This window comes from Bubalus kerabau, chromosome 2 (genome assembly GCF_029407905.1).
Source record: "Bubalus kerabau isolate K-KA32 ecotype Philippines breed swamp buffalo chromosome 2, PCC_UOA_SB_1v2, whole genome shotgun sequence".
Lineage (NCBI taxonomy): Eukaryota > Metazoa > Chordata > Mammalia > Artiodactyla > Bovidae > Bubalus > Bubalus kerabau.
Genome location: NC_073625.1, coordinates 53,441,708 through 53,458,972, shown reverse-complemented (window position 1 = coordinate 53,458,972; position 17,265 = coordinate 53,441,708). Strand labels below are relative to the sequence as shown.

The 17,265-nt window shown below is 41.5% G+C and overlaps 1 protein-coding gene and 1 long non-coding RNA gene across 2 annotated transcripts in view; both read left to right on the top strand.

Annotated features, from left to right (window-relative positions):
* The first annotated feature begins 3 nt into the window (after positions 1-3).
* LOC129643350 (uncharacterized) lies at positions 4-10,900 on the top strand. Its single transcript, XR_008710248.1, has 3 exons — positions 4-154; positions 5,198-5,356; positions 9,115-10,900. It is a non-coding gene; the product is annotated as an uncharacterized LOC129643350 (long non-coding RNA).
* Positions 10,901-16,967: 6,067 nt separating this feature from the next.
* MAP3K7CL (MAP3K7 C-terminal like) overlaps positions 16,968-17,265 on the top strand; it is a 91,315-nt gene continuing 91,017 nt past the window's right edge. Inside the window, exon 1 of the mRNA XM_055567728.1 lies at positions 16,968-17,134. Coding sequence (XP_055423703.1) covers positions 16,983-17,134 — 152 coding nt within the window. The 5' untranslated portion in view covers positions 16,968-16,982. The remainder of the gene's footprint in view (positions 17,135-17,265) is intronic.

The window sequence follows — 17,265 nt, the reverse complement described above, 5'->3', positions numbered from 1 at the left end:
TGAAGTCTCGCGAGAAGGAGCAGTTCGCGCCGCCAGAACTGAATTGACGATTCTCGATCTGGTCGATGGATGGGGCGGCTCGATCGGGCTGGACCTTCTGTCTTCCGGCCGACGCACGCGTAGGCTGCCTGGCGGATGTGGCTCGCTGGCGGAGGTTTGTTCCCTTCGCTTAGACTCACAGGCTCTGTGCTGGGGACTTTTGAGTTTTGTCAGTTTTGTCCTTGAGTTTTGCCACTCCTTCCAAGAGTAGCTTCTGTGTAAATCTTCCAGAGCTTCCCACGATATCAGCCAGCTGGGCACCCCTTTTTTTCCGAGTCCGACCACCTGCCTTCATCCTCCAAATCTGTGGTTGAACTTGCGCTCAGACTTGGGCCCTGTAGCAGCTCTGGGGACTTGAAGGTGATAAATGAAAAGCTGAAAGGAAAACTACGTACTGAGTGCTCATATGTGCCAGGCCCCGTTATTTCCTTTATGTGCGGTATCTTAGCTAGTGGTCAATCTTTTATTAATTACTTCCTTTTGCAATTTACAAAAGGTAGTTTGTACAAGAACACAGCGCTAGTAGTGTTAAAACTAGGATTTCTACCCAGATTAGATTGCAAAATGCACGTTGTTAGACAACTGTATTCCTCTTTTCCTCCTTTTCTTTTCCGTCTGTTTTTTGGCTGCCCCTGCAGTGGAAGCATGATGTCTTAACCACTGAACACCTGGAAAATCCCTTTTCTGCTTTTTCTTGGAAATATAAACCCCTTTTACTTTCCCACAATCCTTTAAAACCTGACCTCTGTGTCATCCCACATCAGCACATGACTAATTTCAAAAGACTGAATGATGACAGAATACTTTAAAGAATAATTTCACACAGTGAAAGTAATCCACTCTCCTAGTAGAAAATATAGACAACTGAGTAGAACGTTTGGCTTGTCTTTTGTTCCTTGGTCAGACACTTGCAAATGATTTATTTTCCTTAAATCGGGACAGATTTAATGTGTCTTAAGGAATAATCAAGTGTGTTACATGTACTATAACTTTTTCTAATTAGCACTTAAATGCATAATTATTAAAAAACATTTTTGCCAGCCATCTCAAACAAACTGTATGTGAACCACCTTTTGGGAAACATTCAGCGATCCTCAAAGGGTGGTCCAAGGACAACAGGAGATTTCCTTATGGTTTAGCCAATAAATAAATGAAAACTAATTCATCTAACTCAAAGAGACCATTGCTTATAAACATAACCAGCAACAACAACAAAACTGAAAGAGATTAAAGATGACACAATAAAATTTTAATAATGATTGAGGTATCAGGTCTTGGTAGAGACCGTGGTAGATAATTTGAGGATAAAACTATTGATGAATCAAATTTTCATGGTAAGTTTTAATAAAACATTGATCTGGGGACTTGCCTGTCAGTCCAGTGATTAAGACTCCACTTTGACTGCAGGGGGCATGGGTTTGATTCCTGTTAGGGAACTAAGAACCTGCATTCCTTAGCAACACTGCCAAAAATAATAATAAAAATAACAATAATAACAAAGTTTGAAAATTGATATTAATTTTAGTAAATTAAAAAGGAAATGGGAAGGATTAAACCAGTTAAAATCTTCTGTATGGTGATTGATCAAGAATTAAATTGATTTAATTGCTAAGAAGAATGCTTTTTAGATAAAAATTCATTTTGTGTTACTTGGAGTAGATGGTGTATTCATAATTGTGGAATTAAAAGCTCAAGGGCAAAATTTCCACTGGATCCAAATAGTTAGCCAAATATTCCTCGCCCAGACTAAAAAGTAAACACACTCAGTATGGCTCGGGGGCTGGGTCCTGGTCCCTGCTTATGGCACCTGTATCTTTGCCCTGTTGGCCTTCCTTTCTGTCTTCTGGCCACAGAAGCCTGAATAGTTCATCCTGTCTGCTTTACCTCCTCTGCTTCAAGGTCTCAGGCTCTGCTGTGCTCTACCTAGAATGCTCACCTGCTCCCTTTTGGCTGAGTTAGTTCTACTTCAGTAAACAAACGCTTACGTTAGAAAGCCTTTGATGACTCCCAAGACATTCCCTGTGAGTCATTTTCACAGCTTCTGTGCTTCTCCTTCATAGCACTTATCCTCGTTATGACAAAATTTGTTGCAATCTTTCCCAACTGGTAGGTAGGCACTGTATTGCCAGCGTATATCACTGAACATTGCATGAAGCAGAGACTTATCAAATGGCTAAATGGGTGTCTGCGTGTTACTGAAAGGTGTGGGGTCTGGCTGCTCACTGCTCAAAAGCCAGTAAACAGGCCAGGTTGGTGGAAAGGAAAGTTTGCTTTATTTCAGATGCTGACAGGTGGGCAGGAGGGTGGACCTCTATCCCAAGGCCGACTCACCTCGCTGGCAGCCGGTGGGGCAAGAGCTTTTATAGACAGAAGAAGAGGGCTACGTACAGAAACATCACAGTCAGCTCTGACAGTCATCTTCAAGTTGGTCAGCAGTGGTCTGACTAGTGTCATCTTGGTGGTTTTAGGTACAATTAATATTCAGTTCTAGGGCGGGTTGGTTTCCACTGTGTTGAGGCCAATTCTTGGAATTGTGGCAGCCCATGTCATGGCTACAGTCTGGTCATCGGGTAATTAACTTCTCCACCTGGTAGGAGTTTCAGAATCTATAAGACAGTTCACAAGATATGGCTCAGAATTTTCTCTACAGTGCTAGAGAAAGAACTAAAGGTCCTTGACTATGCTTAATGAGTGTATTATTATTATTTGTTCTCCTTTGACTGTTTCCCTGTTTCCACATGTTCTCATTTCTCTGATTAAACTTATGCTTTGACTAAAATTTTCCACAAACAAAAGTCAGGCTGAGGACACGGGGTTGGGTGGGGAAGGCCCATCACATCCTGCTCCTTTTTATGAAGAGAAGACCAAAGAATTGGGAGATGAGGTTTCTAGTCATCTCTACATGCTGTGAAACCAGAAAACAACACAAAGCAATCAAGAGGGTTTGCTCAGGAGCTTGCAAAGGCCAGGGAGATACAGTTCGGTCCCTAGCATTCTCTGTGCTCATAGGAACATTTTTGTCCTGATTACTTTAGCTGATAAATCAGATGAGATTTGCCTTGATGAACATATTGTCCTTATCGGATCAGCTCCTGTCAGCTTAGGTATTGGACCACCTTTCTGTCATTTGAGGAATTTATTCTGTGGATCCCACAGTAGGAAGAACTGTTCAAACATCTGGTCTGTTAAAGAACAAATGAAGACATTCCTTAAGCCCCAAGTCACCAGGAGCCACTTTTATGCGGGCATGCTGAATGGTAAATTTGTCACCAACTTGATTTGCATCTAGAGGCTGCTTTTTCACATGAGGTGAACCTGGAGAGGTCACTTCCCTCTATTCTGAGAGTAGTGGTCTATGAGTTAGGCTCTGAGGTTGCAAGGAAACAAAATGCTGAGATCACTTGGGGGGGGGTGGTTATTAAGAATCACAAAAAAGTAAGAAATTCACAAATATCTAAGAGCCAGATGACTTTTCATGTATACAGATAGGGTATCTCTGAGTTACCAATCTCATGTCTTAGTTTATCGCTGTTTCTATGCATTCCACCAAGCTGGCATTTGATTCTCTTTACCTCTTTCAGCTGATTTTTCTTCTTTCTACATCTTAGCTTTGGCTGGCATCCTTTTCTCTATGTCTTTTAGTTTTCCCACTCCCTTCAGAATGAGTCTCTGTGTGTTTCATTCGTAAACATCCCCAAAAAAGGGTCTGGTTCATTCAATATATTGCTATCTAACAACTCTCCCCCCACCCCAGGTTTGACTGAATTCTCATCAAGGATACTACAAGCTTCTGTGGCTGCCTAGGCTGAAACACGACTTCCTGGTGCACTTAATGCTGACCAGTGGACTAGGATCATCTGTGACTTTAGTATAAAGAAAGCTTTGCTGCTGCTTTGTGTGAAAATGAGCTCTGCATGTGCCTGACATTCAGAGTTTCATCACTAGTCCAGTCACTTTGTCCAAGGCTAGGCTGTAGTTAGCGTCTCCCTTAAAGCCTTTCTGGATCCAAGCAAAGTAAAAAGAAATGTATATTTAATTGTAGTCTTCCCAGGTGGCGCTAGTGGTAAAGAATCCACCTGCCAATCCAGAAGAGTCAAGAGACAAGGGTTCAATCCCTGGTTTGGGAAGATCCCCTGGAGGAGAAAATGGCAACCCACTGCAGTATTCTTGCCTGAAAAATTCCATGGACAGAGGAACCTGGCGGGTTACAGTCCATGGGATTGCAAAGAGCTGGACACGCAGCACACACAGCACAACACACAGTTAATCGCTTCTTGGTTATTACCATTCTGAGAATGGAGCTCGTGGACTGGATGAAAGTAATCGTTTCCCCCTCTACTGTAAATGTTGGCTTAGTTGTCCCATGACTATTTATAATTGAACTGGTTCAGTTACAGGGATAAGAAAGGTGAAATGGAGTGAAACAATGTATTTAAATTCTGTTCTGAGGCCTTAGATCTCTAGAGATTGATGAAATCTCTTAGATGACTTGAGAGAGAAGTTCCCCTTCAGCTGTTATGAATGGATTGTTGATAAACTAAAACTATGTTTATCAGTCCCTCTCTTAGTAAAATTAGAAGTTACTGCCTTAGTTCTGCTAGATTGGCACACTGGTGTGGTTCTCAGACCAGAGAACGGAAACTGTATGTCCAGGTTTCCTTGCAGTTATATACACATGTGAGAGTTGGACCATAAAGAAGGCTGAGCACTGAAGAATTGATGCTTTTGAACTGTGGTGCTGGAGAAGACTCTTGAGAGTTCCTTGGACTGCAAGGAGATCCAACCAGTCCATGCTAAAGGAAATCAATCCTGAATATTCATTGGAAGGACTGATGCTGAAGCTGAAACTCCAGTACTTTGGCCCCGTGATGGGAAGAGCTGACTCACTGGAAAAGACCCTGATGCTGGGAAAGATTGAGGGAGGGTGGAGAAGGGGGCACCAGAGGATGAGATGGTTGGATGGCACCACCAACTCAAAGAACATGAGTTGGAGCAAACTCTGGGAGATAGTGGAGGACAAGGAAGCCTGAGTGACTGAACAACAACTGGCAGTTATGGTTCAGGATATAAATAAGTCTCCACCAGTCGGAGACCTTATGTGAGGGTTGGAAGGTGGTGGGGAGACAGAGTCTATCTTCATGCTGCTTTGTTCTTCCAGCAAGCAGAGTCATGAGCCGATGCTGTTTTGGTGTTACTGGTCCACTAGTTACTCTGCGTGCAGGGGCAGCTGTGGTGACGGCGAAGGCGTCTTATCCTGGCTTCCTGCTCTTTGCATCACAGCTGCAGTGGTGTGTTCTTGATCTCAGGCTGTCCAGTGGTGAGTTCTGATTCCAACCTTTCTGATCATACAGGAAATATAAGCTCCCAAGGTGGGTCAGTTCTGAGACACCTAGGATTTATTCCTGGAGGCCCACCTGAGAACTTGCTTCTCCATTCGTCCATGGTGGACTTCTGAAGCATCTGATTCCTTATATGAAAACCTTTTCTGTTTCTGATTCTTAGAGTGGTTTCTGTTTCCTACGTGGAATGCAGATGGAAACAATTGCTGTGTTTGTGATAGTGGGTGTGCCGAGGGCTGATAGGTTAGGAGTCCTCAACTGAGACAATTATTATTCTCCAAGAGGCTACCAGGATTCAAAATCTTGGAAATGAGGGTTCCAAGAAAGCAAGCAGAAATGGGCAAGTGCCTTGTCAAATCTGCTGCTATCACACTGGCCAAAGTAGGTCCACGCCCAGGGTCAGTATAGGAGGGCAGCCTCAAAGGGTGTAGACAGAAGGAAGCATGAAAATTGAGGACAAGCGTGTAGTCAGTGTACCAAAGGAACCAATTTACTGTGTAGGATTTACTGGAAAGCAGCATTGCTTAAATTAAAATTTTCTTTTAGTGCACAACTGGTATTTTTTGTTTCCTTGAGCCGCAGTGAACGGCTGATAACATCTATATTGAAAAGATTAAGCCTGAAAATTAGCGTGGTAGTTCTTTGCACTGTAGAACTTTGGTGTCTTAGTTCAGTTTAGATCAGTCACTCAGTTGTGTCCGACTCTTTGCGACCTCATGAATCACAGCACGCCAGGCCTCCCTGTCCACCGCCAACTCCCAGAGTTCACCCAAACTCATGTCCATCAAGTCGGTGATGCCATCCAGCCATCTCATCCTCTGTCGTCCCCTTCTCCTCCTGCCTCCAATCCCTCCCAGCATCAGAGACTTTTCCAATGAGTCAACTGTTTGCATGAGGTGGCCAAAGTACTGGAGTTTCAGCCTTAGCATCATTCCTTCCAAAGAACACCCAGGACTAATCTCTTTTAGAATGGACTGGTTGGATCTCCTTGCAGTCCAAGGGACTCTCGAGTCTTCTCCAACACCACAGTTCAAAAGCATCAATTCTTCGGTGCTCAGCTTTCTTCACAGTCCAACTCTCACATCCATATATGACTGCTGGAAAAACCATAGCCTTGACTAGATGGACCTTTGTTGGCAAAGTAATGTTTCTGTTTTTGAATATGCTATCCAGGTTGGTCAAAACTTTCCTTCCAAGGAGTAAGCGTCTTTTAATTTCATGGCTGCAATCACCATCTGCAGTGATTTTGGAGCTCAAAAAATTAAGTCTGACACTGTTTCCACTGTTTCCCCATCTATTTCCCATGAAGTGATGGGACCGGATGCCATGATCTTCGTTTTCTGAATGTTGAGCTTTAAGCCAACTTTTTCACTCCCCTCTTTCACTTTCATCAAGAGGCTTTTGAGTTCCTCTTCACTTTCTGCCATAAGGGTGGTGTCATCTGCATATCTGAGGTTATTGATATTTCTCCTGGCAATCTTGATTCCAGCTTGTGATTCTTCTAGCCCAGCATTTCTCATGATGTACTCTGCATATAAGTTAAATAAGCAGGGTGACAATATACAGCCTTGATGTACTCCTTTTCCTATTTGGAGCCAGTCTGTTGTTCCATGTCCAGTTCTAACTGTTGCTTCCTGACTTGCATATAGGTTTCTCAAGAGGCAGGTCAGGTGGTCTGGTATTCCCATCTCTTTCAGAATTTTCCACAGTTTATTGTGATCTACACAGTCAAATGCTTTGGCATAGTCAATAAAGCAGAAATAGATGTTTTTCCAGAACTCTCTTGCTTTTTCCATGATCCAGCAGAGGTTGGCAATTTGATCTCTGGTTCCTCTGCCTTTTCTAGAACCAGCTTGAACATTGGAAGTTCACAGTTCACGTATTGCTGAAGCCTGGCTTAGAGAATTTTGAGCATTACTTTACTAGCATGTGAGATGAGTGCAGTTGTGCAGTAGTTTGAGTCTTACTTTTCCCTTTATTTATATTTTGAAGAGATGCAGAACTTTTAAGAAGGCCCAATATTGGTGCTTCCTGAAGATATTGAGATGTTTGCCTTGGTTAGTTCCTCAACTTTCTCAGCTTTTACTTTACTACACAGACTATCTTCACCCTGGATTCTTGTTTGAGAATATAACTTTTAACCATCTTTTATCAAGTTCTTATCAAAAGCTTAGTTGCAAAAATTAACATTTGAGGGAAATTCCATTTAGGTAATAAGTTTTGCCCTGGGATCAAGCCAGAGCATCAGCATTCTAGTTCTTTGGAGGACTGAGTCTGACAAAATGCATTTTTGGTATCATACCATTATCTTATATGGGTTGGCCAAAAAGTTCGTTAGGTTTTTTTCCATAATATTATCATGGAGTAGCAAAGGAATAAAGAATAGTAAAGGAACAGCCAATTGTAACAGCCTCTTAACTTTATTCTGGGCCTGTTTTTGTGGATGTCAAGCATTTCATTACACAATATCCTTTTTATATGCATGCGTGTTTAGTCGTGCCTGACTTTTTTTTGGCTGTATGGACTGTAGCCCACCAGGCTTCTCTGTCCATGGGATCTTTCAGGCAAGAATACTAGAGTGGATTGCCATTTCCTCCTCCAAGGGATCTTTCCAATCCAGGGATTGAACCTGTGGCTCCTGCAGCTCCTGCATTGGCAGGTGGATTCTTTACCACTGAGTCGCCTGGGAAGCCCTTTTTATATGACCTGTGGGGAAAATTAATCATTCAACCATTGTTTTTATCTTATGATCCCAATGAGTCTTACAACTTCTTCATTTCTCTGTTAAATTACTAGAAACTTTGAGCCAGTGTGTAGCACAGCTCTACCAACTATATGGTGTGACGTTTCTGTAGTCACACTAGTTGGTTTTATTGTTTTCTTGCTTCTTCTTTCTTATTTTGCCCAGACCATCTCAACTTAAAAAAAAAATCTTTATCAGTGTTATTTATTTTTATAAGTCACATCAAATCCTTTATGGTATGAGCTGAGTATTTTTTAAAGTGCTAGTTTATGGGTTTACAGATACATTAGGGATGATTAAAGGAGTTAGAGGCTTTATTGCAGAATGACCTTTTCCCTTTCTTCCTTCGTTTCTTTTCTTACTAATTTAAATAGAGAAATTGACAGTTTTGCTAGAAACACTACCACACTATAAGTAACACAAAACCAAAGTGTAAAACAAGCTTGAGACCTTCTTACATAACCATACATTAATTCCATTGAAAACAATGAAGGGCTGGGACTTCCTTGGTGGTCCAGTGGTTAAAACTTCGTGCTTCCATTTAGGAAGGTGCAGGTTCCATCCTTGTTCAGAGAATTAAGGTCCCACACGACATGGGGTGTGGCCAAAAAAAAAAAAAAATAGTAAAGGGAATCAAGGATGACTGTAGAATTATTTTCTTAAGATACACACATTCATTAATTCATGTAAAACAGGGCCCAATTTTGTCTAGTTATTTAGCACATGAGCTAGTACTTATTTCTGTGGCTGGATTAGCAAGGTTGCTTGATATTTCAAATGCTTATTGGCCATCATCATTCTCACTGGTCCTATTCTTAATGTTTTGGCTATTTTTGTTACAATGATTTCTACTGGGATTTTCATTAGGATCAGTCATTAGTCTCAGGGAAATAAAATTAAGAAGGATCTATGTGTCTATTTATGAAATGGTTGGGTAGAGCAACTACATTTTCTCCTTGCTATCTGACGGAGCTGTTTTCTCTTCCTTAACAGACATTCAGTCTTCTGAATCTATTCCAAGCTGCACTGCTGAGATGAAAGTTAAATTGCTTCAGGAATCTTGATGAAGAAGAAGGAGACAGGCTACCAAAAGTCCCTTCCAATATATATACATATATATATTTTTGTTTTGGTCCCCCTACGACATCATCCAGGGATCTTTGACAACTTAAGAAAACAGTTTAACAACAGTTAGAAATTAACTTCCTGAGATGAATAAGGAAATGTACTTAGAAAGGCTAGAAAGCAATATGTGTTAGAACATGCAAGGCAAGGTTTGCAGCATGTGAAAACACACAATCACTCAAGATGATTCTCATACTTCGCAAAAATTACAAAGGAAAAAGGAAAAAAAAAATAGCAAGGAAAATACGTGTCTCCAAGCCTATGCACTTTCTCCTTACTTGAAATCTGGAATGACTCTTAGGCCTTTGCTTGGGGCCTTTGGACTGAGAATTGTGAAATAATGCAGCTCATTCCTAGAAGCTTTATCTTGTGGTTTCTCAGACAGATAAATGCCAACAGGTGTGGGCAAGCACAAGCCAAGAACAGTCAGACCAAGTGACAGATAACAGCCAGACAGACAAGGACATGACATACTTAAAGGAAATTTGAAAAACTAGAGAAACATAATTGGGGCTATTTAGTGAAGCCATTGCATATATCAGTGTTTTAAAGTGATCATTGGCTATAAATAAAGAAAATAACAATTCTTGCATTTCTTTAAGTGGTCATTGAGTATATGAAATACATTTAAGTTCTGTCAAAAACAATGGCAAATTTTGGAACATTTTCTGATTTTGGTTCTTGATGGGGGAGCTTCACTTGTCTGGAAAATTCATTTGTAAAAACAACCTCATTCCTCTCATATTATATATGACTGAAAGGCCATTATATTTAACATTGTGTGTGTGTGTGTGTGTGTGTGCGCGCGCGCGCACGCGCGCACTCAGTAGCTCAGTCGTGCCTAACCCTTTGTGGACCCCCTGGACTGTAGCTCCTCCGTCCATTAATTACATGCTAATGGCATGGTCAGGCTTCCCTGGTGGCTCAGGGGCAAAGAATTTGCCTGCCAATGAAGGGGACACGGGAGACACAGGTTAGATCCCTGGGTTGGGAAGATTCCCTGGAGGAGGAAATGGCAACCCACTCCAGTATTCTTGCCTGGGAAATCCCATGGACAGAGGAGCATGGCAGGCTACAGTTCATGGGGTTGCAAAGAGTTGGACACAACTCACCATACGGAATAATAACAACAACAAATGGCATGGTTAGTATGTTGATTGAAGTAATGTCACAACTGTGATGCAGGATCATAACTCTTTATCACTCTATGTGAAAGACAGCTACGGTAGTTAAATTCTTTCAATGCAAGGCGACTAGACAGTGCGGATAACTCAACCGTCAGCAGTCACATGGGATGTGGTAGCAGATATTACACCGTGCCCTCCTCCAACCTCTTCCCATAAGACCGACAACTGTGGTCCTGTATTTCATCAAAAATAAGGTAGGGAAAAGGTAGAAGAGCAGCAGAAAGAAATCAACCTTGGAAATCTCTGCGCCAGCTACTGCCACTGGCAACCTCCGAGCACTCCGGGGCAGGTCAGTCACCTATTTGCCGAGGTGCTGATTGAAACTCTGGGACACTGGTTCTTTCCCTTAATACAAAGCCAATTTTGAGCCAAGCCATTTAAGACCTTTTGAAAATGGACTCGAAAGTAGCATGTGATATCCAGAGGAAAAAATAAACCATGATTTAGTAAACGAAATGATCCTCGGAGTAAGGATTGCTTTATACGGTGTTCTCCCAGAAACGAAGCGCACAGATGGTCAAGTGTGGCCAGGAAAAAAAAAAAATCCCTGATGCACCCGTGTGAGTTCCAACCTAAATGCGTTTCTCAATGTTCCCACCTCAGTGTTGGCTGCTCACCTGCTTTGGGAAGTAGGTAGAGGGAGTCTCAGCAGGTGTGGGAAATAGGAAATCCACTTACCCAAAGATGCGCCGGGAGAAAGTAAGAAATGTTTATGTCCTTTGTGATCATGGTGCTTGGGATTGCCCTTTCAAATTCACTTTGCCATAGGCAGATGGCAAAAATCAAGAATGGTGGACAGGGCTGGCCTAAGATTTGATTTCAGTTTAGTTGATGATAATGATGATAAGGAAGATATCACAGTAAAACATGCCCCACGGTGATGAGAATTTGGCTTTATGGTGATTGACAATTGAGCCCCGTCCCCTGGTTGGGCCTCGTTCTTTCTACAATAATCTTGACCCTGAATTTTATAAGAAGGAACATTTTGGACCTCCCAATATTATACACCTGGGTTTAAGGGTGATGTTGTCACCTCTTGCTGAGTGTTTACTCTGGGCCATGTCTTCTTGGTACTGAGCCCTTCACATTTTTATCTCATTTAATCATCATAGCCAGCCTAATGGAAAGCCTCTAATGCCTTCACATTGGACTTAAAATAAAAACGAAGCTCTATTACAGGGCCTCGAAGGCTCAGCATGATCTAGTCCCTATCTACTGCTTGTCCTGCTCTGCTTTTTAAATGTATCATTTATTTATTCATTCATTCAAATTTTTGGCCTCCCTTGCAGCGTGGGGGATCCTAGTTCCCTAACCAGGAATCAAACACACACCCCCTACTTTGACAGCGCAGAGTCTTAACCACCAGACCAGCAGGGAAGTCCCTGTCCTGCTTCCTTTTCACTCACTCTGCCACAGTCACACAGGGCTCTGTTTTGTTCTTGGAACATGCAAGCTCACTCTCACCTTTCCACCAGCTGTTCCCTCTGCCTGGATGGCTCTTCTAGACCTCAGCATGGATGGCTCCTCTTGTCATTCGGGTCCTGGATTAAATCTCACCTCCCAGGAAAGGTTTCTTTGACAGCTCCATCTGAAGCATGTACTCAATACCTCTTTCACATCACACTGTTTTATCATGACATCTAATATTCCCTGAAAATTTTTGTGTTAATTAATTAAAACTGTCTCCAACAATGTAATATGAGAATTGTTATTATTCAATCACTCAGTTGTGTCCGACTCTTTGCAACCCCATGGACTGCAGCACCCCAGGCCTCCCTGTCCATCACCAACTCCTGGAACTTGCTCACACTCATGTCCATTGAGTTGGTGATGCCATCCAACCATCTCATCCTCTGTCATCCCCTTCTCCTCCTGCCGTCAATCTTTCCCAGCATCAGGGTCTTTTCCAATGAGTCAGTTCGGTACTGGAGCTTCAGTTTCAGCATCATGTAATGTAATCTTCCTGAGGATTTGGACCAAACATGTTCTTTATTATTATATTTCCAGATCTTAGAACAGTGTTTAGCACATGGTAGGGATTCAATCAATGAATGAACTCCAAATTTTGGATCAGGAAGCTGAAGCACAAAGAGGTTAAGTTATCTGTTTTATGCCACACAGCTTCTAAAGTCTTGTGCAGTATCTATTCAGGCTTAATTCCAAAGCCAATTTTTTCAAACCACCCCACTTTAAGACACTGATTACGAGATCTCTTTACAGAAAACCTGGACTCATGTAGGGGTAAGAGGTGAAGACTAAACTGAGATGCCCAGGAGAGGGATTCCGGTTGTGTTTAATCTACTAACTAAGTTAATTTGTCAACTTATTGAGCCACTCTATTGAACCACTTTATTGAACCACTATGCATTAAATAGTGCCCATATTTCTCAAAAAGTGCTGAATTTCAAGACTATGCACTCAGGAGAGAGCAAAGTGGGAAAAATATTTCAATTTTGTTCTAATAGTTTTGATCAAGATAGATGCTTTTATTTTTTCCAGCAGTTTAACTATGAAAAGTGAAGTTTAAATAGACAAACAACTCAGGCTGTTCTAAATATGCTTGATTAAGAAAGTTAAGCATAAGCATAAATATCAAATAAATACTATCACTTTTTATTATGCTCTCCTGCAAGTGTTTATTTTAAAATATGTAATCCATTTTTCACAAAAAGCAAACAAGTTTGCAGACTTGCATTATATTTTCATCATGTTTTGAATTATGTGTAAGGGATAAATATAATTTCTGGGTTCTTGTAAGCTCTTCTCATAAGCTCTCCTTAAGTTATTTCACATCCTGCAAAGTTTAATCTAAGCACGTTAGTTTTATTTGATAGTCTAAAAGGAATGAAATTGGTTTTAAGATAAATTATGCTGCAAATAATAAAAATGCTAATAGGAAATGTATTCCATAACACTAATGCTATATTTCTTGAGGCTACTGAAGCCCAGTTACTACTATCATTACAGACAATCTTAGGCTACAGTTGATCAATTTAGGAAAGGAGTTTTGGTGACCCAAGGGAAAGTGCCTGTGTGTGTGTGTGTGTGTGTGTGTGTGTTGAAGAAGGCAGGGCCAGTCCGCCTTTTGTGATCCTGCTTTCTCGGATCTCATTATGACGTGAACTTTCCTTCGTTTCCTTTTTCTTTAGTTTGGAATCTTGGGGTGTGACTGACTGTACCAGTGAGTCAGTTACCTTTTTCTTTTTTTTTGCAACAGAGAGAACTAACAAGATACTGGTGCTGGGAATACTGGGCCTGGGTATCCCATAGGAACCTCTTCTCCCTAAATGAAGAAGTTGAGGAAGGCTGCTTATTCTCGTTGGGGAAAATGAGGTGGGCTCCTGAGATTCCAAGTTGGAAGTATTATGGGCCTTTTCCTATAAAAATACTGTTACATATTATTTTGATAGAGTAGAAATAATTGTATTGTTAGTAGTCTGTCGCAGATCCATTTTAGGTTAATGCATATTTGTATAGTTGCAAGCTGGTCCAGGAACAAATGAGAAAAGATGTCTAATTCTAAACAACCAACATATCACCTGCCTCTGGGAAGATAACCCATTCCTAAGTCGACAGCTGCTTATCGTTCTGAACTTGACACCATTAAGTTTCTAGCTGATGAACGTTTGTAGTCTTAAAAGTTCTTGACCTCATCTGCTAGGTTGGTCTTAGACACACGAACGAAGTGTTAACCTCATAAAGAAATCGTACTGAAACAAACAGCATAGATCTCTAAATTAAATCTCACCTTGTGCTGTCTTCACATAGGATTTATAAAAAGGGTGTTTCTGAGCTATTCAAAGGGTGAAAGAAAAAAAGATGGAGGGAAGGATGGAAGGAAGGAAGGAAGAAAAAGCAGAGGGAAGAAAAGAAAGAGTTGACATGACCTAAAAATAGCTTTCACATTATTAAACCTGTTCCTTTGCCCTAATTTCCATCCTCACTGAATCCATGGTGAAAGTTGTAAGTGCAATAATGTGAAATGTAACTCATTCATTCATTGTTATTTTTAGACTCCTCTGTGCCTATTTTTCTTACAACGTTAGTAAGTAGCCAGCAGAGGGTGCTCTTTCCCTAATTTAAGTCTTTCCCACGACGACTTAACCAAAAAGTGAGGCATTGCTTTATAAGACCAAAAACTGTCCTTCAGGGAAAAGAGGTGAAGGACCTACAACCTCTCTTTTCTTTCCTCTTCCAAATGTTACAAGATGGAATATATAAAAATGCATAGGAAATGCAGTCTCTTTTAGCTTTTTTGCTAATTGAAAAATCTAATCTTGATGGTTTCTGTTCTTCAGTGGAACTAGGATTATCAAGCCTGTTCCTCTCTCGTAAACGGATGATTTTTCAATTTGCTGCATCCCGGGAGCTTCCTGTTTCCTCAACCTGTGTGTGTGTATTCTTCCCTTCTTCCTATACCATTACTGTCCAAAAGAGATAATACAATCTGCATGCATAATTTAAAAAGTTTTCCATAGTCACATTAGAAAAGTAAAATGAAACAGGTGAAATTAATTTTAAAATATATTTTATTTATTCCAATGTATCCAGTTTTAGGGCTTCCCTGGTGGCTTAAAGGTAAAGAATCTGCCTGCCAATGCAACAGATGGGTTCAATCCCTGGGTTGATCCCCTGGAGAAGGAAATGGCAAACTATTCCAGTGTTCTGGCCTGGGAAATCCCATGGACAGAACGAGCTTTATGACCATGGGGTCAAAAAAGAGTCAAACATGACTGAGCAACTAGACAACAACAAAAATCCAGTTTTTATCATTTTAATGTGTAGCTATTATACAAATGGGGCTTCCTTTGTAGTTCAGTCAGTAAAGAATCCTCCTGCAATGCAGGAATCCACCTCGAATGCAGAAGACCTGGGTTTGGTTCATGGGTTGGGAAGATCCCCTGGAGAAGGAAATGGCAACCCACTCCAGTAATCTTGCCTGGAAAATCCCATGGTTGGAGGAGCCTGGTAGGCTACAGTCCACGGGGTCGCAAGAGTCGGATATGACTTAGTGACTAAACCACAGTATGAAAATATTAACAAGACATTTTTTATTATTTTTTGGTACTGAGTCTTTTAAACCCAGTGTGTATTTTACACTTACGGCACAATTCAACTTGACCTATCGCTTTCAACTGCTCAATAGTCACATGTGATCAATGGTTACAGTATTGGACAGTCCAACTCTATACCTTCCCCGTTTCTTTCATCATTTCCCCATCCCTAACAAAACTGGTAGGAAATAGTATATTACAAAACGATGCTATGTCTGCTAGGACTCTTTATGTCTAATCATCTACGAAGGAAACATGACAAATGACTTGCATTGCTTTGAGTGACGGTCGTTTACGCATTCTGAGATCTTTAAATAGAAAGTAAATAATATTTCCTAGCCTGTCATTTTTTAAGCGGCTCCAATAGGAGGTGTAGATTTGACTCAAAACCTTCAATTTTATTTTTCTGAGTGTCTGTTTTCAAATATGTAACTACAATCTATTGTGTATTACCTATAAACCAGGGTGTGCGTGCTCAGTCACTCAGTTGTGTCCGACTCTTTGTGACCTCATGGACTGTAGCCCATCAGGCTCTTCTGTCCATGGGATTTTCCAGGCAAGAATACTGGAGTGAGTTGCCATTTTCTACTCCCGGGGATCTTCCTGCCTCAGGGATTGAACTCACCTCTCCTGCATTGGATTCTTTACCACTGAGTCACCTGGGAGGCCCTCATGTACCAAGGACTTGGTGCAAATTATTTATCTGGATGATTCATTTAATTGTCACAATAGCCCTTTGGGTTAGTTACTATTATTAATATTGTTACTTCTATTTTAAAGATGAGGAGACTAAGGACAGGAAGGGTTAGGGAGTCATCCCAAGTGACCAGCCAGGATATGGCAGAGAAGGGATTTCACGCTGGATCTGCAGGACTTCAGATCCCAGCTTCTTTAACTTTGTGCTTGGTATTTCCCAAGTTGTGAGTATATTAACTGCAAGTTTAGGTTGTTGGTAGGGCTTCCCATGTGGCTCAGACGGTAAAGAATCTGCTCCGAGTGTGGGAGACCTGGGTTCAATCCCTGGGTCGGGAAGATCCCCTGGAGAAAGGAATAACTACCTGCTCCAGTGTCCTTGCCTGGAGAATTCCATGGACAGAGGAGCCTGGTGGGCTATATAGTCCATGGGGTTGCAAAGAGCCAGACTTGACCGAGTGACTAACACGTTAGGATGCTGGTAAAGAGTAGAATTCTACAGATGGAAGTAATCCTAGAGTTCCTATAATCAGTTTTCTGTTTTATAGGAAACACACACATACACATACTCAAGAACCCAAACCTGAGGCTGAGGAAGACTGAGTCATTTCTCCTTTGACTATTCAGGTCTGGAACCTAGGCTTTCTGACTCCAAGCCCAGTGCTCTTTCCTCGGATTAAAATATCTCCAGAGTTAGACCCCAGTCTATCCATCCTCTCTCAAAAGGAGGCAAGAGGTTTCAAATTCTTGTCAGGATGAAACAGAACCGATATCAGAAGGTTTGTTTGAGGTCATTCGTCTCATGGTGACTTTCATTTGGCCTTGGTCTTTATTTAGCACTTCAGTTTTATGCTCTGTGACAAGTTTGGCCATGTCAGAGGACCGTCCAAAGGTCAGCAAGCTGGCTGCTGGCGATGGGATGCTCCCTCAGAAGCCAAAGTCTATTACTGTGCCGTGGAAATCCCCAGCTCACCTCTGCAGGACGATTGCGTCTTCTCTCTGGAAGTTGTGGGCGTTGCAGGCTTTCTGCACCCTGCCGCCTGGAAGCCTGATGCCAGCCATTCAGCACTTCATACTGTGGGGAC